Source organism: Leptodactylus fuscus, chromosome 1 (genome assembly GCF_031893055.1).
Source record: "Leptodactylus fuscus isolate aLepFus1 chromosome 1, aLepFus1.hap2, whole genome shotgun sequence".
Classification (NCBI taxonomy): domain Eukaryota; kingdom Metazoa; phylum Chordata; class Amphibia; order Anura; family Leptodactylidae; genus Leptodactylus; species Leptodactylus fuscus.
The window spans coordinates 186557935-186577555 of record NC_134265.1 but is presented as its reverse complement, the minus strand read 5'-3'; the positions used below and the strand labels follow the sequence as shown (position 1 = coordinate 186577555).

Sequence of the window (19621 nt, the reverse complement as noted above, 5' to 3'; positions counted from 1 at the left end):
AATGTTTGCACCACAGCTCGGTCCAGAGCCTAGGCTACGTAAGCGGGATGACTTCTTTTCCTGCACCATCATGGCGTCTCCGCGCCGTCACACTCCCATCTCGCATTGCATAGGTGTATATGACCTTCCTCCCGGCATGCATAGCGCCGCAGCCCAGCGCTTGGCTCCAGCGGTTTGATTCGATTGGTTACTGTTCCCTGGCCGGAAGTTGACTTTGTGTCCCGGCAAATTTAAATGTTCTTTCCAGTAGACGTAATAGTGCGGCTGTGGCCAGTGTACTGCAGGCTAGCGGCTGCTTCTGACTAGACTCCCGGCTGATCGGCTCGTCAGGGACTAGTGACAGGTCGGTGACCAATCCATGCAGCAAGGCTTACATGATATTACGGCTGCTGTCTGATAGTCTGTGACTACTTCTGTTTGACGTGTGCACAGTTGGGTGTGTGTTCTGACTCTGGTCAATAGCACTGCGTTACTGCAGGTACATACTCTGTGAATGGTCTATGTGTGTGCCGCTCAGTGACTTTATATAGCGCCAACATATTCTGTAGCACAGTGCAAATCAGGGGTACTTGTATAGACTACATCAGACGTGTCAAGGTAACAAAGTGCTCAATGTTCACAATGTATGTATAACCCGCTAATCTGTATGGTACATGTCCCCTATAAGGCTACGTTCACATCTGTGCTGGAGTCTCCATCACAGTCTGCTAAAAATCTTGAGGTAGAGATAGAGATATATATATATATATATATATATATATATATATATATATATATATATATATATATATATATATATATATATTATTTTATTTTTTTTCTCTCTGCTGTTTTCAGTTTAAAACCAATGGACCCCAATATAGTGAATGGACTCTGGCGGGCTCAGTGTATAACTTCTGTTTTAGCAGGCTGCCTCTCAGTTGTTTGGGTACCCCGTGTCCTTTCATCATTTGGGGCACATGTGGTTTTATATACCACTAGATAGCGCACTTTCAGCTTTCACGGTCTGTGCCCCAGGTGAATTGCTATCTGTGCCGGTACCATAGGTCTTCAGAAGGGCATTACTGACAGTCAGGAATGCATTTCCTCACAGCAGCTCCTATAGCGCTGTATTGTGAGAGCAGGGAGGAACGTCCCCCCAGTACTCGTCTATGGACAAGCACTATCAGGAGGGGAGAGGGGTGTTCCTCCCTGCTCTCACAGTACAGCGCTATAGGAGCTGCTGTGACTGTCAGGAACGCCCTTCTGACACTGAAGAGCTACGGTACCAGCACCGATAGAGCTTTACCCGTGGCATAGTTCGTGAAAACCGACTGTGCTGAATTCAGCGCACTGTCTGCTTTCTAACAGTGTATAAAACTGCATGTCCCCAAGTGATGAAAGGTCCTCTTTAAAGGGATTCTGCCATTAAAAAACTTTTTTCTGTGGATAACACGAGAGGCTATTCGTCTCCTACCTTTAGGGTGCATGCACACTACGTAACGCCGGGCGTGTATGAGAGCCGTACACGCCGGCGTTACAGCAGGGCTGCCGAACACTTCCCATTCACTTCAATGGGAGCGCTTGTAAACGCCGCTGTTACGAGCGCTCCCATTGAAGTGAATGGGAAGTGTTCGGCAGTCTGCTGTAATGCCGGCGTGTACGGCTCTCATACACGCCCGGCGTTACTCAGTGTGCATGCACCCTTAGATGGGATCTCCGCCGCGCCATCTCTTAGTAATACTGTTTTTACCGGTATGTAAATTAGTTCTCTGGCAGCGATGCCCGAGAACAGGATCCTGCGCCGCCTCTATCTTCTGCTGGATCCTCCCCCTTCTTTCTTCAGCAGCATCACCTCTGTTGGCTCTTACACTTGTAGTCAGCTCTACTAGTAAAAAACGGTATTACTAAGGAACGGCGCGGCGGAGATCTCATATAAAGGTAGAAGACGAATAGCCTTTCTAAAGGCTATTCCGACGTGTTATCCACAGAAAAAAGTTTTTTAATGGTAGAATCCCTTTAAAAGAAATGGATGTCTCATAGCCATTAATTACTGTGTGTGACTGTAGCCTAGAATTCTGTGGCCAACCACAAAATTCTAGGCTATGTTCACATGACAGTGATGGCTGTGTGACATCCATATCTTTAACATGTCAGATTGGTGGTTCAAGTGCCCTAGTAGGAAAATGAAAAAAGTGAAATAGTAAAAATAAAGCCCAACAAATGCCCCTTCTCTGATGGGGGGGGGGGCAAAATATGGTATAAAAGTGATAAAAAAATGACAGCATAATGTTCAGATCTTCAAATGTATATCAAATTTTATTGCACTATCCTCTCTAAGGGGGCGTTCACACTACCGTCTGTGTCCGACAGGTAGTGTCCGCTCAAAATCTGCCACGGACATTAGGAGCGGACACTAGCTGTGTCTGTGACACCTGTCATTTATTTAAATGGGCATCGGGTGCGTTCTTTTGCACTCCGTGCCCTTCCTTCACTGTCCGCATGTAAAGATGTCCGACTTTTCAAGCAGACAGAAAAACCCTGCAAGTTACATGTTAACATTGGACTCCTTCTTTGATATCACCTTCACATTTCTTGCATCCATTGAACTTGTGAGTTTTTCGATAATTTCTGCTTGAAATTCTTTGCAGGATGTCAGAATAGTCTCCAAGAACTCCTGTTCTGATGTGAACTTCCTTCCACCCTCATACAGTAGATCTATTGCTTGAGAAAACTCCAAAGGTTCTCAGGTTGAGGGTTGAGTTTCTCTTATTTTATGCCCAGCCAGTACCTCAAGAGTATTCTTTGCTGCATGAGCTGGTGCATTTAGCTACAGAAGGCAGTTTTTCTTTTTGTACCATCAGTCAGAAACTATTTACTTTGCAGATAATATTTTAACACATTAAGGGACTCTAAAGGGGCCTAACAGCTCTCTCTAGGATTTGGCCCAAAACATGACTGCCACCTGCTTGCTGATGTCGTAGTCTTATTGGGACACGTTGGCCATCCACTATTGCAACCATCTGGGCTATCCAGGGTGCTATTTGGCAAGTAAGACGGTTTCAAAATTTGTCCCACTGCATCCATTTCTTGTGAGCACTGTTAAGGATGCATACACATAACCATGTTATAGTTCAGTGTCCTATCTGGGTTTTTCCCAGATAGAAATGAATGGGTCAGTGCGCTATAGGAACATGCGCACGATCGTGATCTGTGCCACAAAACTCGGGGCAGGTGCTGTTCCTGTATGGTTTTGTGACCATGCTCGATGGGGCTGTGGAAGCATGACATCAGTGTTCCGCTCAATCACAGATGGCGGCTCGCACAGGGTCATGTGCCTGAGCCCTAAGGAGTGGCAGAATAGTAGGCTTGTGCACAACGGCAAACCTCTGGAGAATCCTACACCTTGAGGATGAGGCACAACATTGCAGACAAAGTTGTTGTGTGTGTGTGTGGTTTTTTTTTTTGTTTTTTTTTTTCTTTCTTTTTGAGCCAAAGCCAAGAATGGTTACAAAAGGAATAGGAAGTACTTATACTTTCTTATTAATCTAATCCTGGCTTTGCTGCAAAAATCTGCAACAAATTATGTTTTTCCACAATGTGGGGCCTCAGCCTGAGGAAGATCCCAGGGGCAACAACAAATGGCTGTTTTGCTGCTTTGTAATTTTTTTTTGTCCAAAATTTTCTTCATGTCTTTATCTGCACAAACCTGTCTGTGTTCTGAATTGGCCTCAAAGTACAATGATCACTCTTAACTTTTTGTGAACTATGTAAGGTTTTCATACCCAAGGCATTGCACTATGTGATGCTTTTCGGCAGCAGAGACCTCCTCTTTCTTTTACATATTGCTTGAACCCTGTGGCTTCATTATTATTGTACAGCATCCTTAAAAAGGACCAACCAACTCAAGTGCTTAGCATCTATTAATAGGTGCTGCCCCAATGATTTTAGTACAGTTGACATTTTTTATCTTTAACCCTCACCATTCCCCAGCAAGAAGCCCAGTTAGTTCTGGTGTCTGATGTAAGCTATAATGTCAGAAGGGCAGTGTCAGCCATGGGGACATGATTCAGTGCTCCAATCAGAGGAAGCCAGTGTCAACTAAGAATCGCATCCCCTTGTCTGACACTGCACTCCTGACAGTACAAACTCTAAATAGCATATCAGATACCAAAACTAACAGCATTGATTGCTTGGGGAAAGGTGGAGGCTAGAGGGGGAAAAAAAAAAAAACTTCCTGTCCCAAAGTCTGATCAACACTATAGGGTATTGTAGGGTTATAGGTTGGACTTGATGGACAGATGTCTTTATCCAACCTCATCTACTATGTAATTATGTAAGAATCAGTGGAACCACAGATATTAAATGATGCTAAGAACTGGAGTTGTAGGTGGTGAAAGGTCCGCTTTAGGCTGAGATCATAAGTTGCATCAACGCAGCTTCACTTTTTTTGTTTGTGGGGTTTTTTTGGAAGATTTTGCTGCAGTTTTTTTGAACAAAAGCCAGGAATCGATTGAGCAAAAGGTAGAAATATCAGAATTTCCTATATGTCCCATTACTTTTGTAGCTATTATTGTCTTTAGCTCAAAAAATAAAAAATGTTGCATTTTCACAACATGGGGCATTGGGCTGAAAAAAGGGGCTTGGGATATTTCTGTAAATTTGGAAAATTTCTTTTAGACTTTTAAGCCTTATAACATCCCAAGTAACTTGAAGGACAATTAAAGGGATTCTATCATTAAAATCCCTTTTTTAACTAATACCACACAGGAATAGCCTTTCTGTAACCTGTTCTTTCCCCCCCCCCCCTCTCCTCGGTATACTAATGAGCCTCCAGACAGCAAATGGGGGCATTCCCCCGTGCTGCTTGAAAACTCTCTAGCATCGTCTCCATCTTCTACAGCTGCACCTCTCCGCTGTGTCCTCTGCTTTGTCTTTTTACGGTAATCCTGTCTTCGAGATGTAAATTCTGTGCATGCGCAATCGGCTTTGACATTGAGCTTTTGGCAGAGCTGATTGCAGATTTCTGTTTGGTCATTTTGCTGTGGCCGTACATACGGTTTCTTAAAGGGGTATTCCCACGTCGCATATTCACCAGTCTTCACTGCTGTAAAAAATTCTTTCTTCCTGGTTTCTTGCGTCATTTGGTGCGCGGGGTTTCATATGCAACCTGCCGTTTAGCTCTGCCCCCAAATTAACGTGTAGCTCTGCCCCCAAATTAGCGTGTAGCTCCGCCCACCACATAGCGTGATCCTATGGGGCGGCTGAAGGGCCTGTGATGTCATCAAAGGTCCTCAAACAACACTATATGCACAATATTGGACTATGTAGTAGAGGCAGGAGCAATTCTATTCTGTTACATACAGAGACTGCCTGTCTCTGCCATAATGAACACAATTGAATTAGCTAGCCTGATAACTGGGAGAACAGAAGATGTTCAGAAATTAAAGCAGCTCCTCTCCTCTATCTGAGAGCAGGAAGCTAGGTCACCTGGTGTAGACACAGAAATAGCTCGAAAGAAAGGCTGCTCCCATGCACTTAGCCCCTCCCCCCTGAGAGCAGCAGATCCATCACTTGACTTTTGAGCAGATAAGTCAAGGGCTGTGTCAAAAATGAATTGAATAAAGTAAGATAGTGGACAAACAAAGCAGTTTTGCTGAAGCAGTGTATTTAGGAAAAGTCTTAAATCCACATTAACAAGCAGTATAGATAGGATCCTTGTGATGGGACAACCCCTTTAAATCTAAAGGTAGGGGAACAATAACCTTTCTTAAAGCTATTCCTACGTGGTATTAGCTAAAAAAGGGGATTCTAATGATAGAATCTCTTTAAAGGGGTTTTCCCATCTCTCTGTTTCAGCAACTTTGCTGTCTCTTCTCCCCCCCCCCCCCTTTCTTCCCCAAGCGTGCTGAACAGGACACTATGAAATATCGTTATACTAATATAAATGCAGATCAGATAATAAAATAATATGCACATACTTGTAGAGAACAGACTCAGTGCTATCTGTGTGTTTACATAAATGGATAACACTCCTCTTTATCAGCAAATTGCATTTAGCTGAACCGATTGTCCTGTGTCCAGTGAGTGAAGTCACATGTTCTATCACACAGTAAGTTCATATAGTAGGCAAACAGAGCAGCATTGCGAAAGCAATATATTTAGTAAACTCTTCAATTTACATAAGCTAGCAGTATAAATGGGATCCTTGAGATGGGAATACCCCTTTAACCTCTTAATGCTCAGCTCCGTAATAGTTTGGTTCTGGAATTCTGCAGGCACAGGAGACATTACTTCCAATAACAGTCAGTGTTTGCACAGTCGAAGCACAGACTAGGTGCCCAAGTCGGAAGATGCTCTGACTCCAGTGGATTAACCTGGGGGGCAAAAGTACTCCCCAAAGGAAAGAAGTATGTCAATGTACACAGTACTAGACTAATATGTGAAAGACTCAATTTTGGAATGTCTGTCCATTTTGTTCACCAAATGTGTATTGCGTAAAATAAAAGCCTGCAAGACTTTTTCTTCAGTCAAAAAAATGAAAACATAAGCTTCCTTCATGTTTTTATACTCTGGTGAATGCAGATGGAGGGTATTCCGTCTCTGTCTGTCATTTAATGTCCGTTACTCTCCTCCTGTGATGTAGAAGGGCAACATATATTGAACACCCTTATTTTGCATAGCGGCTTCATTTTCATAAAAAATAGCTCTTAGAATATTCTTATGAAGATTAAGAAGTGTTTCAAGGAGGTGTTTCTTTTCCTGCTGGGGTATCGCTCTGCGCTCTCGATAACGGCCACCCATTGCTTGAGTGACATCTCCCCTTGTGTTTATCACCTAGGATCAGCTGTGACAAGCACCATACTGTTACTGTACATGCCTAGTGATACCCTGCACCCAGAAGAGCAGGAGGCTGGCTTCAAACTGGGGCAGCTACAGGCAATGTGGGAGATGTTTCTCAAGCAATGTCTAATGGAGCTGTGTGGGTAGCAGTTGGAGACTGTTACCTAGAATGGAGGGTGAAGCCCTAACAGAAGATACTCCCCTAAAGCCATTATCAGCATAACAACTCCTATAACCTAGCAAATTGTAGAAGCTTCCCCGCAAGGTGCTATCATTTGTTTGATAGTGATGTTCCTGCTGTCAGTCGTGTGCGTGTCACCTAAAGTACAAATAAAGTTTATCAGTATATTCCTCCACTGGATAAGCATTATATTACTAATATATTGTTTAAGCAAGTCACATTGGGTATTGCTTAAGACCCTTGCACAATGCGGCTGGGAAGTCCAGAAGTCTTGTTCCTCTACCTCCCCTGCTGATGCTCCAATTCTAGGTCGCATGATGGACTCCACTATGTACCTGCAGCCAATTCTGCTTAGAAATAAAAATAATCACTTTAATATAGTATAAATGGATGCACAGGTAATTAGATGTTTACTGTCATAAGAATCCAATCACTAACTTTTTATTGTGTGTGTGTGTGTGTGTGTGTGTGTATATAATATATATAATTTTTTTAAAATATGAAATCAAATGGATTATGCAACAAATCTAGTGCAAAATCCTTATGCAGGGGGACCAATACTATAATAAGACCAAGGGGAGACCAAGTAAGAAATATCCTAAATCAGATGTAGTAAATGAAATGGTTTAGAAATGATTACTGTACGTTAGGGGGACGATAAGAAGCAATCAGCTATACACCAGAGAGTACATTGTGGTCACAGGGACAAATTAAGCTCTTTGAACGAGGTAGAGGTGGTCTTAATGCCTGCGGCTATCTGATTTATAATACATTTCCTGAGCGGTCAATTAGTTTAATTTTTTTTTTTTTTTCCTCGTTTTATGACTTCTTCATAAATGGGATGCCGCATATAATTACATGAAAACCTATAAGATTTCATTCTACTTTTAGGCACTCCTTGGGGTGTTTTTTTTTTTTTTTTTTATATAAATGCTATTCTCCAGTTCTTTATAGGATTACCAGGAAAAGTAGGTTTTATAGAGACGTTAATTTGTTTTGTGACTTTTGCAGGTCTTTTGCTTAGGTACAAACTGATTCCATATCATGGCTGTTGACAATTATGAGGAACTGCTTAAGTATTATGACCTACATGAGACCATCGGCACAGGTAACTCTTTTTATTATAAGCTGCTCCCATTCTGAAGTAACATATGCTTGTGTATTGATATTGTTAGGTTCCTTTATCACAGGCAGACTTCCTGACCGGTGTTATGTGCTGATGAGTAATACCATGTTGTTCAGTGCCTGTTTTAATGCATGTAAATGTTTTTCAAAGGGAATCCTTCACGCAATTGTATCCTTCATATTTTACAATTCTTTAGTTTCCTTTCGGAGCAGGTTGCTGACTTGCCTATAAAGATGTCCAACTTTATAAATGGTGCAGGACTGTTTGAGGGTTTTCCTCTTTACTAAGATAAGATAATCCTTTAATAGTCCCACAATGGGAAAAGTGATACAGTTTCATAGATGGTACAGTAGTGTATAACAGGAGAGAAACACATACAAGCTCATGGCAGATAGAGAAATCCTAGGAATCATAGCAACTAAAAAAGAAAGAAACACAGACACGCTGCAGGATCATTTAGTTTTCTGTGTGAAGTGATGTTAATAATACAGCCGAATGTGGTTGGAGGACATGAGGAGGGGGGGGGTCACAGCATGTAGATATAACGGGCAAAAAACGTTTTTTTGCAGAGGTGGGGGACATATGCAGCATATGCATCATGATAACATGTGGCAGTTCCTTTGGTAGGTGGTGAGATCTCCTGCTCACAGTTGATAGTTCGGTATCTTGCATCAGAACTATTGTCCATTAACCACAAAAAAAAAAATAAAAATGCCCCAATGTCCTTCATCACAAGCCCTCCTCCTCCTCCTTTCTTCTTACCACTGTGTTCTGCTGCCCAGAGAAGTCTGAAGCCATCCAGGTATACAGGGTGCTGCTCTCTTGCCAAGCTTCCATAAACACATGGGGTAGGTGGGTGATGGTAGGTTCCCAGGTTTTAACAGAGTCCCACGTGTCCACAGTAAAAAGAAATACCAGTCATCTGTAGCATCTTCCCACATCAGCAATAGACACCGAAAATCATCTCCTTGAAAGAAGTCCGCACTTTCCTACAGGTCTCTCCTCCAGCTTTGTCTGCCGTATGGTGTCCATGTGGTTCTTAGCTCGTGGGGGGATGGTAACAGGCACATGTGCACAACAGGAAAACTCCAGGTCTTGAGTCATTGTCCATGCTTTAACAATAGAAACTCCACAGGGTCTTCCATTCGCTTTATAGTTGCTAATTCATAGGGCTAGTTTGTTTAGTTAGAGGATTCTTGAAGATACAGACAGAGAGTGAAAAAGGAAAGATAAAGGTTGCTCCCAGCTTGGAGCTCTGTATCGAGGCAGCCACTCAAGGCGGCGCCAGGAAGATATATATGATTTACTAGTGGATTCCTTGGTGTTAATGTGAATTTTTGTTTTTTATAGAATTGACAAATTTAGCTAATATAGTTCACTAATGTTTTAGCCTATGTGCCAGATACACTACACTATAGTGTGGTTTCTAAATTTACAGGAATGCCTTCTACTAAGGCTTGTGTGGCTATATATAGATACAGTAGCTACACCCCTGTCCCCAATTTGTGTGCAAATAAAAATGTTTGTTTTTCCTTTATGGTAGGAGGATTTGCTAAAGTGAAGCTTGGAACTCATCTTCTGACTGGCGAGAAAGTGGCAATTAAGATCATGGACAAAGAATCCCTAGGGGTATACTTTATTATGTGTGGACTTTTTAATGCACTGTTTATAAACTGACACAAAGATGACCAACATAAAGAAAATAATTTTTTTTATTTTTTTTTTCAAAATCTTGTGGTCCATTTATGTATTATAACTTGAAATTAATGGTACAGTTTAAGGTAAACTGCTGTATGATAGTAGTAATGTCTATGGTAGGAGTGTTCTAATGACCCACAGGTTACATCTTCCCTAGGAGGACTGAATAAAAAAAATAAAAAATTTAAGCCACGACTTATCGCTAGAATAAGTATAAAATAAATACATTAGAATTCCCCGCATCACAAAAAGAACACCATAGCAGGAACAAAAAAAGTCAAAATGTCACAATGTTTCTCCCAAAACTAATAAAAAGTGATCAAAAGGTAACACACTCCCCAAAATTGTTACAATAAAAAAAAGAAACCAATCAAATATTTCCTTACTTGCCTGCTTTCCTCCTGCTCTTCATTCAAACTGGTTACCTGTATAGAATCCATCTCTGTACTGAGCCTCACACTCAAGTCTGATACAGAAGTGTCAAGAGCTCTCTCTGTGCAGCAAAGTTTAGCAATTGCAATTTTTAGTGTTTCTTTCCAGCACCATCCTCCTTCCCTCTCTCCATAGACATGTGAAAAGTAACTGATATTAAAGAAATGGTTTTGTTCTCCATTTCACAGTCTATTATATTCATCTGAACTCCTTTATGAAATGTGTTTATAATTGAAGGTACAGTTTTAAATTCTTTAAGTCTCCTGAGTGGCTGCCATATTTAAATACCCGACATCCACACTATTACAGCTGATATTGGGTATTTTAAATATGGCAGCCACTCAAAAGAAGAGTGGTATCCCTATGTCCACAAACGCCCGGTTTACAGACGTCTAAAAAATGTTTTTCACCTAGGACTTCACCCCCCCCTTTCCAATTTCCCAGTACATTGTACAGAATAATAGTGCCATTTTGAAGAACCATTTGTTCTGCAAACTTTAAGCCCTCATATAGCTCTGTCAATGGAAAAATAATAAAGTTATGGGGTTTGGAAGGCGGGGGGTCAAAAACAAAAATCGAAAAAATGTCACTGGTGGGGGAAGGGTTTTAAGTATCTGCATGATTGTATTGACCTTCAGAATATAGGTCATAGGTGTCTTTATTACCATAAAGTGAGCACTCTAAAAATAAAACCCATACAAAATGGCACAATTGAATTTCTTTTCCAATTCCACCCCATTCTGAATATAAAACCCTCATAAGGCTCCGGGAACAGAAAATAAAAATACAAAAAAAAAAAAAAAGGATGGGAAGGGATTAAAGGGGCTCTATCAACAAAATTATGCTGTATGAGCCCCACATATGCGTGACTAGCCTTTAAAAAGGCTATTCAGGCACCGCTAATCTTATTTTAAACCCCCTGCCCATTTTCAAATAAAACTAAAAACATATATGTAAACCATACCTTAGCGTGCACGGAGGGGCGGTTGTGCACGATCTGAAGTCATCTTCGGTCCTGCCTTCCTCTTCTTTCTTCTTCCAGCGATGTCCTCCTTTCCTGGCTCTTCTCCGCCTTCATCTTCTTTTCTTCTGGAGTGAAGAAGTTCGTGAGCGTACTGCATATGCTCGTGTAGTTCTAAGGGATACTTAGAATTACAACAAAAATGGCGTCGGCGCAGTAGCACTCTGGAGGGAGCGCCACTGCGCATGCACGGGATTTGAACACAACCCGCCGGAAGAACAGAAGATGAAGGCGGAGAAGAGCCAGCACAGGAGGACGTCGCTGGAAGAAGAAAAAAGAGGAAGGCGGGACCGAAGATGACGTCGGATTGTGCACGACCGCCCAGCGTGCAGGCAAAGGTATGATTTTTACATAATGTTTTTATAGTTTTATTTAAAACGGGAGCGGGGTTTAAAATAAGATTAGCGGTGCCTGAATAGCCTTTTTAAAGGCTATTCACGCATATGTGGGGCTCATACAGCATAATTTTGCTGATAGAGCCCCTTTAAGTAATTCAGTGTCTCTATTGCTATCCTTCTGCTAGTCCCTTTGACTTTCTTGCCCTTACTATAGATTTACTTCTATATTTTAAGGATGACCTGCCTCGTGTCAAAACTGAAATTGAAGCAATGAAGAACTTGAGTCATCAACATGTCTGTAGGCTCTATCATGTTATTGAAACCCCAAAGAAGATTTTCATGGTTCTTGAGGTTAGTTTCCTTTTTCGCAACTTATTTTTTTGGTGAGAGTTTTCTTCTATCAAACCTAGACTTTGATGTTAAAGTGATTCATATGGATAAAAGTATTGGAACCCCTACACATTAGAGAAACTTTTATGAAATCTTTCTAAATCCATAAACCTTAATATGGAGTTGCTCCGTGACGTAAAGCTTTCATTCATCAGCTTGGCCAAAAATCCATTGCCATGAAGCTACTGGCACTCTTGTGTTTAGAGGACCTTTTGCCATCTCCAACTCTTTGCATAGCTTCACTTGTTGTGGCACAGCTTGTACTATCCCCTTGTAGATGAGACATAAAAGCTGACCTCAAATTCATGCTACCTGAGTGTTTCATAATGCGATGGTATTCATTCCTACAGTACTGTCCAGGGGGAGAATTATTTGACTACATCATTGCTAAAGACCGTTTAACTGAAGAAGAAGCCAGAGTGTTTTTCCGTCAGATCGTATCTGCTGTTGCATATATTCACAGCCAAGGATATGCACACAGAGATCTTAAGCCAGTAAGTTTATCAGAATTTCCCTTTTTCTTAATCTGTACGTGTGAAGTTTGTTTTCCTTCTCACATTTTCTTTTTTTTTTTTTGTCTTACTAGGAAAATCTTCTTATTGATGGCGATCATAATTTGAAACTAATAGACTTTGGGCTTTGCGCCAAACCAAAGGTATGCAAGTTTTATTTATTTTATTTGTGTGACAGGAAATTCTAATAATCCTTTTTGTGACTGTCTTTCTGACAAATTACCGTATTTTTCGGACTATAAGATGCACTTTTTTTCCCCAAAATTTGGGGGGAAAAGAAGGGTGCGTCTTATAGTCCGAATGTGGCGCCTGGCATCCGCTGTAATAGAGAGGCGGATGCCGGCAAGGGATAGATGCAGGTGCCGGGGCCTGAGACAACGCTACGCTCCTCTGCCCTGCATGAAGCCAGCAGCGGCTGGGGCAATACTATTCCGCTCCTCCGTCCCCCCGCCGCTGGCTTCATGCAGGGCAGAGGAGCGCAACGATGTCTCAGGCCCCGGCACCCGTGCCGGCGTCTATCCCTCGTCGGCATCCGCCTCTCTAGTACAGCGGATGCCGGGTCTGTATTGGCGGCCCCTTCTCCCCCGGGGCTGGTCCCCACCGGCCCCATACCTGTAAAGTTGCAGGCCGGCTCCTGCGCGGCGATATCGCAGGAGCCGACCTGTTCGGGTGACAGCCGGGAGCCTAATGAGGCTCCCAGGCCTGTCACTGCTATATTAGTATTGCGGCTGGGTCTATGACCAGCCGTAATACTAATAGACAGAATGTCCCATAGACAGCAGTACAGTTGTATTGCCGTCTATGGGACTTGCAATCAAGTGACCGCAGGCTCAAGCCCCCGGGGGGGGAATAAAATAGTAAAAAAAAAAAAATGCTTTAAAAATATATAATAAAAAAATGAAATAAATAAAAGTTCTAAATCACCTCCTTTCCCTAGAATATACAGTATATAACAGTAGAAAATCATATGTCATAAACCGCCGGGTTTTTTTTTCAATACAAGGTGATCTATGCAATAGATATTCCCCAAAATTGTATAACTAAAAAGTACATCTGGCCCCGCAAAAAAAAAAAAAACTCTATGCGTCCCCGTACAGCTGCAGGGTCACCTGTCAATGTGGCCTTTCAGCTGTTGCAAAACTACAACTCCCATATATTAAATATTTTACCATTTTTTTGCTTCAAAATTTTTTTCCCTATTTTCCTCCTCTAAAACCTATAGTCCAGTGCGTCTTATAGTCCGAAAAATGCGGTACATGTATGTTTTTTGGGGTGTTTTTTTTTTTCTCAATTTTTCCCATTACTTTTTTTTAATCCTTTAAATTTTACAACCACATTCTGCAAACACTTGCTCCCTCTACTGTTAAGTTCAGAGGTTGCAGCTAAATATTTCAAGCACCATGCATGATAAGCTTATCTCTTCAGATGAACATTAGGTGAAGCAAGCGTGTGAATTTTGTTCAGATTTTAATGTTGTTAGATTATATATTTTATCATATTGTAAAAAGTCTTGGAATAGAAGAAAGTGTAGAACAGTTTTCACGCATGATAGTAATCTAATGTGTTCAGCTATTCATGTATACAGAGAAGTTTTAGCAACATGCTGTTCCTACAATAAAATATGCAAGAACAAAACTAGGCCCATACCTGTGTGATGTCTTTGTTGTACTCTGGGTACTATAATGGTTCGGTTCTACTTTGTGGGTATATTACCATGTTTGTTGAGAAGAAGGGTAATGGACTAAAGCTGTACTAAACATCTTAAGATGACTGTCTTGCATGAGTTATGTACAGTGTAGTGTAGTTTGCAAGTCACGCTTGCCCTGACTTATTAAAGAGGACCTTTCACCACTTTTGGGCACATGCAGTGTTATATACTGCTGGAAAGCTGACAGTGCGCTGAATTCAGCGCACTGTCGGCTTTCCCGATCTGTGCCCGGTGTACAGAGCTTACGGTGCCGGTACCGTAGTGCTCTATGGTCAGAAGGGCGTTTCTGACCATTAGCCAGAGACGTCCTTCTGCCTCGCGGCGCCAATCGTGCTGTGGAGCGGGGAGGAACTCCCCCCTCCCGCTCCTGATAATGTTCGTCTATGGACAAGCTGTGTGAGCAGAGGGAGGGGGCGTTCCTCCCCGCTCCACAGCACAGCGCGATTGGCGCCGCGAGGCAGAAGGACGTCTCTGGCTAATGGTCAGAAACGCCCTTCTGACCATAGAGCACTACGGTACCGGCACCGTAAGCTCTGTACACCGGGCACAGATCGGGAAAGCCGACAGTGCGCTGAATTCAGCGCACTGTCAGCTTTCCAGCAGTATATAACACTGCATGTGCCCAAAAGTGGTGAAAGGTCCTCTTTAAATATAGAAATTTCACCAGTTTTGCCATATGTAGAAGTGATTCTGTGTACCAAAGTTTTTTTGGTTTTTTTTTTAAATACATTCGGTTTTTGTTTTCTCTTCCATGTATAGGGTGGCATGGATTATCACTTAATGACCTGTTGTGGAAGCCCAGCGTATGCAGCGCCTGAACTTATACAGGGAAAAGCCTACATAGGCTCTGAGGTGGGTCATTAGATCTAACTGTTTAGCAGCACATTGGAGGTAAAACAATATTTTCCATAGAATATACGGTATGCGTATCCATAGCCTCAAGCCCTTTCATTTCTGTGGGAATATCATAAGTGCGATCCCAAGGGTTGAACTTTCAGTGATACATTTTATCCTCCTAAGAGCTCGTTCACATCTGCTCCCGATCTCCGTTCATACAGGTTTCTGTTTCCTGCCTGAAACTGGGCAGAAAACGGAAACCTGCAGGCAATTTTATCCCATTCATTTGCATGGGTTTGAAAACTGTCCGGCCGTGAGCGCCAGTGAATGTTTTGTGCTCTCTGCAGCGAAACCGTGTTTTTTTTTTTTTTTGTTTTGTTTTTTTTTATACCGGACACAGTCAGACATGCAGGACTTTGTGTCCAGTTTAAAAATAAGTGTTTAGCTGCGGAGAGCATCAAACGCTCATCGGCGCTCACGGCCAGACCTGGTCTGACAGTTTCCGTCTTCTGCCCGCAGTTGTCGGAAACCTGAGTAGTGTGGACACCGAACGCTGGTGTGAACCCAACGTCAGTGGTATAACCTTTTTTAACTTTAAGCCCACTTAGAAGTTAGTTTGCTATGGTTGGAATACACTATACTGTGTGAATAAACTCTACTGCTTTGAGCCAATAAAACGGTTTACGAAATTAACATGTATATTTACAGGCAGACATATGGAGCATGGGAGTACTAATGTATGCACTGATGTGTGGTTACCTTCCATTTGATGATGACAATGTCATGGTCTTGTATAAAAAGATAATGGTAAGTTTATTGTAAACTTTATTAATCTGCCGCAACAAAATAAAATTCTTATAAAACCACGCACCTAAAAAGCATTTAAAAAGTCTAACTCTACATATGGGGAATAACTTTAATTCTGTTTAATCCTTTACAAGTTTTATTTTTTATCTCTCTGCAGAGAGGGAAATATGAAATCCCGAAATGGCTTTCTCCTGGAAGTGTGCTGTTGCTTAGTCAAATGCTTCAGGTAATGACATATGATCAATGGTATTAAACGCATTCTAGGTTAATGTGTAATGGTAACTCAAAATGAAAATGTATAGTTGTAAGGTGCATCTGGCAGTAAAAACCTGTGACAAGTCTTATAAATGCACATTGTATTTCTTTGTTATATCTAGGTGGATCCCAAAAAAAGGATTTCAGTGAAGCATCTTTTGAGACACCCATGGCTTATGCAAGGTTATCATTGCCCTGTGGAATGGTATAGTAAATGTCCTGTGAGTGTTCTTAGAGGAACATTTATCGAATGTTTGGTTTCAGGCAGTTTTACATTTTAAAGGAATTCAAATTTCATATATATATATATATATATATATATATATATATATATATATATATATATATATATATATATATTCAAACGTTTTTCAGATATATTACTAAGTTATTTCCTATATTCACCTTTACTATTAACTTATGAAAAGTTACTTGTATCTGGAGATACTCTTAAAAAGAAAAGCACCGATTTCTATGGGCAGCAAAGGCAGTTTTACTGTAAGGATATGTCCACACAGGACTTAGCGTATTTTTCAGACTGTAAGACACACTCCCCCCCCCCCCCCCCCAAATTTCGGAAGAAAATGAGGGTGTGTCTTATAGTCCGAATGTGCTCCTGTCACCGCTGCTAAAACCCTCCCCGATATCCACCTTTCTATTATAGCGCATGCTTCCAGAAGACGGAAACCACAGACCGGGTCCGGCCGTGAGCGGCGGTGAGCGTTTTATGCTCTCCGCCGCGAAACCGGATTTTTTTAGTCTGGACACAGCGTACTGCATGCCCGACTCTGTGTCGGGATTAAAAAACCCGGTTTCGAGGCGGAGAGCATAAAACGCTCACCGCCGCTCACGGCCGGACAGCTTTCTCACCCATTCAAATGAATGGGTGAGAGAGACTCCTGCAGGTTTCCGTCTCCTGCTCTGTTTTATGCAGGAAACGGAAACCTGCAGAACGTACACCTGGGCGCAGATGTGAACGAGCCCTTATTTAACTTTCATCCTCTTGGCTGTTATGGTAATTTTGGAGCAATGTTTCCACCACAGTTAAACCTGTTTTATTGTTCACAGTTTATTTACCATGAAAAAAATAGCCTTCAAACGGGTTTTCCCATCTCCCTGTTTCAGTAGTTAGCATACGGTCTCTTCTCACTTCCTGTATCTCCCCCCCCCCCCCCCCGCGCTGAATGGGTTACTGCATTATCAATACTTATGCAAATCGGATAATATGCACATGCTTGCATAGAACAGACTCAGTGTTATGTGTGCTTATATACAGAGACTACAGGCAAGGCTTTATCAGCAAACTGCAATTAACTGAACTGAATGCCCTCACTGAGCAAGTGACATCCCTTGCCCTATCACACAGGTCCATGATTTGTAACAACACTGTTTAACCCCTTCTCATAACTTTTTTTTTTTTATTTCTCTGCTCTCATAGCTATATGAGGTCTTAATCTTTGCGGGGACAAATTTTTCTTCATGATGCCACCATTAATTATTCTGTACAATGTACGGGGAAGCTGGAAAAAAAAAAATTCAGAATGGAGGGGATTTGAAGAAAAAGTGCATTTGTGCGATTTTCTTATGGGATTCGTTTTTACGGCGTTCACTGTGCAGCCAAAATAACCTGCCATCTGTATTCTATTGTATTCCTTAACAAAAATCCAAACCTGTGCCTAGTTATTTATTTATTTATATTTTTTTTTTTCTAAAAGTCGCCATATTCTGACACCCGTAACTTTTTTTTATACTTCCGTGTATGGGGATGCATAGGGCGTCTTTTTTTGCGGTTCCGTGTGTACTTTTTAGTTATACTTTTTTGTGGAATTGCTTTTGCTTTGATTATTTTTTTTTTTATTATTATTCTAATTTTTATCACCAGCAAAACTGAAAAAATGGCTATGGCGTTTACCGTACAGAAAAAATATTTTTATAGATTTGTAGAGTGGGCATTTTCGGACACAGGGATAACTAACATATATGTGTTTCACAGTGTTTAACTACTTTTATGTGTTCTAGGGAAAGGGGGGGTGATTTGAATTAATACTTTTTATTTTATTTTTTTCACTTTTTTTGTAATTTGCATTTATTATACCCCCTAGGGGTCTTGAACCCCAGGGGGTCTGATCATTAATGCAATGCAATACATTGCAAAAAATAGAACAGAATAGAACAGCCTGCAAAAGAAAAGCACTGCAGACGGCCGGGAGCCTTTACAAGGCTCCTGGCTGTCATGCCAACGTGACGTCGGCCCTGGAGCTTGCTCCAGGCGCCGGCGATCAGCGGCAAAATGACGGCGCCCATGCGCCACCGGGAAAATGGCACCTCGGTCAGCTTTGACCGAGGCGCCAGAGGGGTTAATGCCCCCGATTTGGTCCGGGCACCGACCAGGGGTGTTAGCGCTGGGTGCCTACTGTGTAAATCAGGCGGCCGCCATAGTTAAACACTGGTGTCCGCTGTACTAGTACGGCGGGAAGGGGTTAAACAATGGGTGGGTTAGGTTCACATAGCAGGCAAACAAAACATTATTTCTAAAGTAATATATTTAGGCACAGTCTTCAGTTTACATAAGTTATCAGTATAGATGCGATCCTTGAGATGAGACAACCCCTTTAAAAACTTAAATTAAGATGCTATTTCAACAAAAGAAAACTCTGCTTACCAGGATAACTAACATGTTATTGATGCAGTTTTATATATGTGTGTTTATAGATTTCTAATAATGTAGTGTGTGTATAGAGAGCGAATTTTTTTTTATTTTTTTTTTGGTCAGCTTGGATACTTGGATGAAGATTGCGTTACAGAGCTATCTGTCTATTACAAACACAGTAAAGAAAAGATGTCTCATCTGATCACTGAGGTATTTCCTTTCATTCCAGCTTTTCAGGATCTTCTAATGCATACCATACTCTCTTGTTTCCATTAGATGGTGCTCTAGTCTAGATCTATCCTGCTGTATCTCCATTCTAATGTGTTCAGACTTTCTATTCAGTAGCACTATAACACTCATGGTAAAAATGTATGGAACCAGCATATACAAAGGATGCTATCCTAGTTTTCTTGCTTCATAGTAATTTCACAAATCGGAGTTGTCAGCAAACAATAGTTAATAGCTGAGCCTTCTGGTTATGTGAGACTTATCTATCAATAAAGAAAGAAAGTACTGTATGTTGTTGTAGATCAAGTAGAGGAAAGAAAAAATGGAATCCTCAACCCCCCAAAAAACACCACACTTGGGACTGTTGAAGGCCTGATTTCTTTTGACTTCTGAACATGCTTTAGAATCCTGTTTGCTTGGCCTCACACAGAAAAGTCAACCTGCACCACTTTAATACAGGTTGCAAAATCCAAGCTTTGCGGTGTAAATTTTAGAATAAGACTGAACTGTAGAAAAAGATCCCCAGTATGAATGATCCTTGGGGCACTTGTGTACGCTGACTTCCAAAACCTAGTCACTAGCTTAATTAACTCTTAAATCCTCAATCATATATTCA

General features: G+C 41.5%; 1 protein-coding gene across 1 annotated transcript in view; it reads left to right on the top strand.

Annotated features, from left to right (window-relative positions):
* Positions 1 to 223: 223 nt before the first annotated feature.
* Positions 224 to 19621, top strand: part of MELK (maternal embryonic leucine zipper kinase) — a 29630-nt gene continuing 10232 nt past the window's right edge. Inside the window, exons 1-11 of the mRNA XM_075264005.1 lie at positions 224 to 343; positions 8015 to 8111; positions 9673 to 9758; positions 11853 to 11969; positions 12359 to 12502; positions 12595 to 12663; positions 14988 to 15080; positions 15774 to 15872; positions 16030 to 16098; positions 16250 to 16348; positions 18901 to 18987. Of these exons, the coding sequence (XP_075120106.1) occupies positions 8048 to 8111; positions 9673 to 9758; positions 11853 to 11969; positions 12359 to 12502; positions 12595 to 12663; positions 14988 to 15080; positions 15774 to 15872; positions 16030 to 16098; positions 16250 to 16348; positions 18901 to 18987 (927 nt within the window). The 5' untranslated portion in view covers positions 224 to 343; positions 8015 to 8047. The remainder of the gene's footprint in view (positions 344 to 8014; positions 8112 to 9672; positions 9759 to 11852; positions 11970 to 12358; positions 12503 to 12594; positions 12664 to 14987; positions 15081 to 15773; positions 15873 to 16029; positions 16099 to 16249; positions 16349 to 18900; positions 18988 to 19621) is intronic.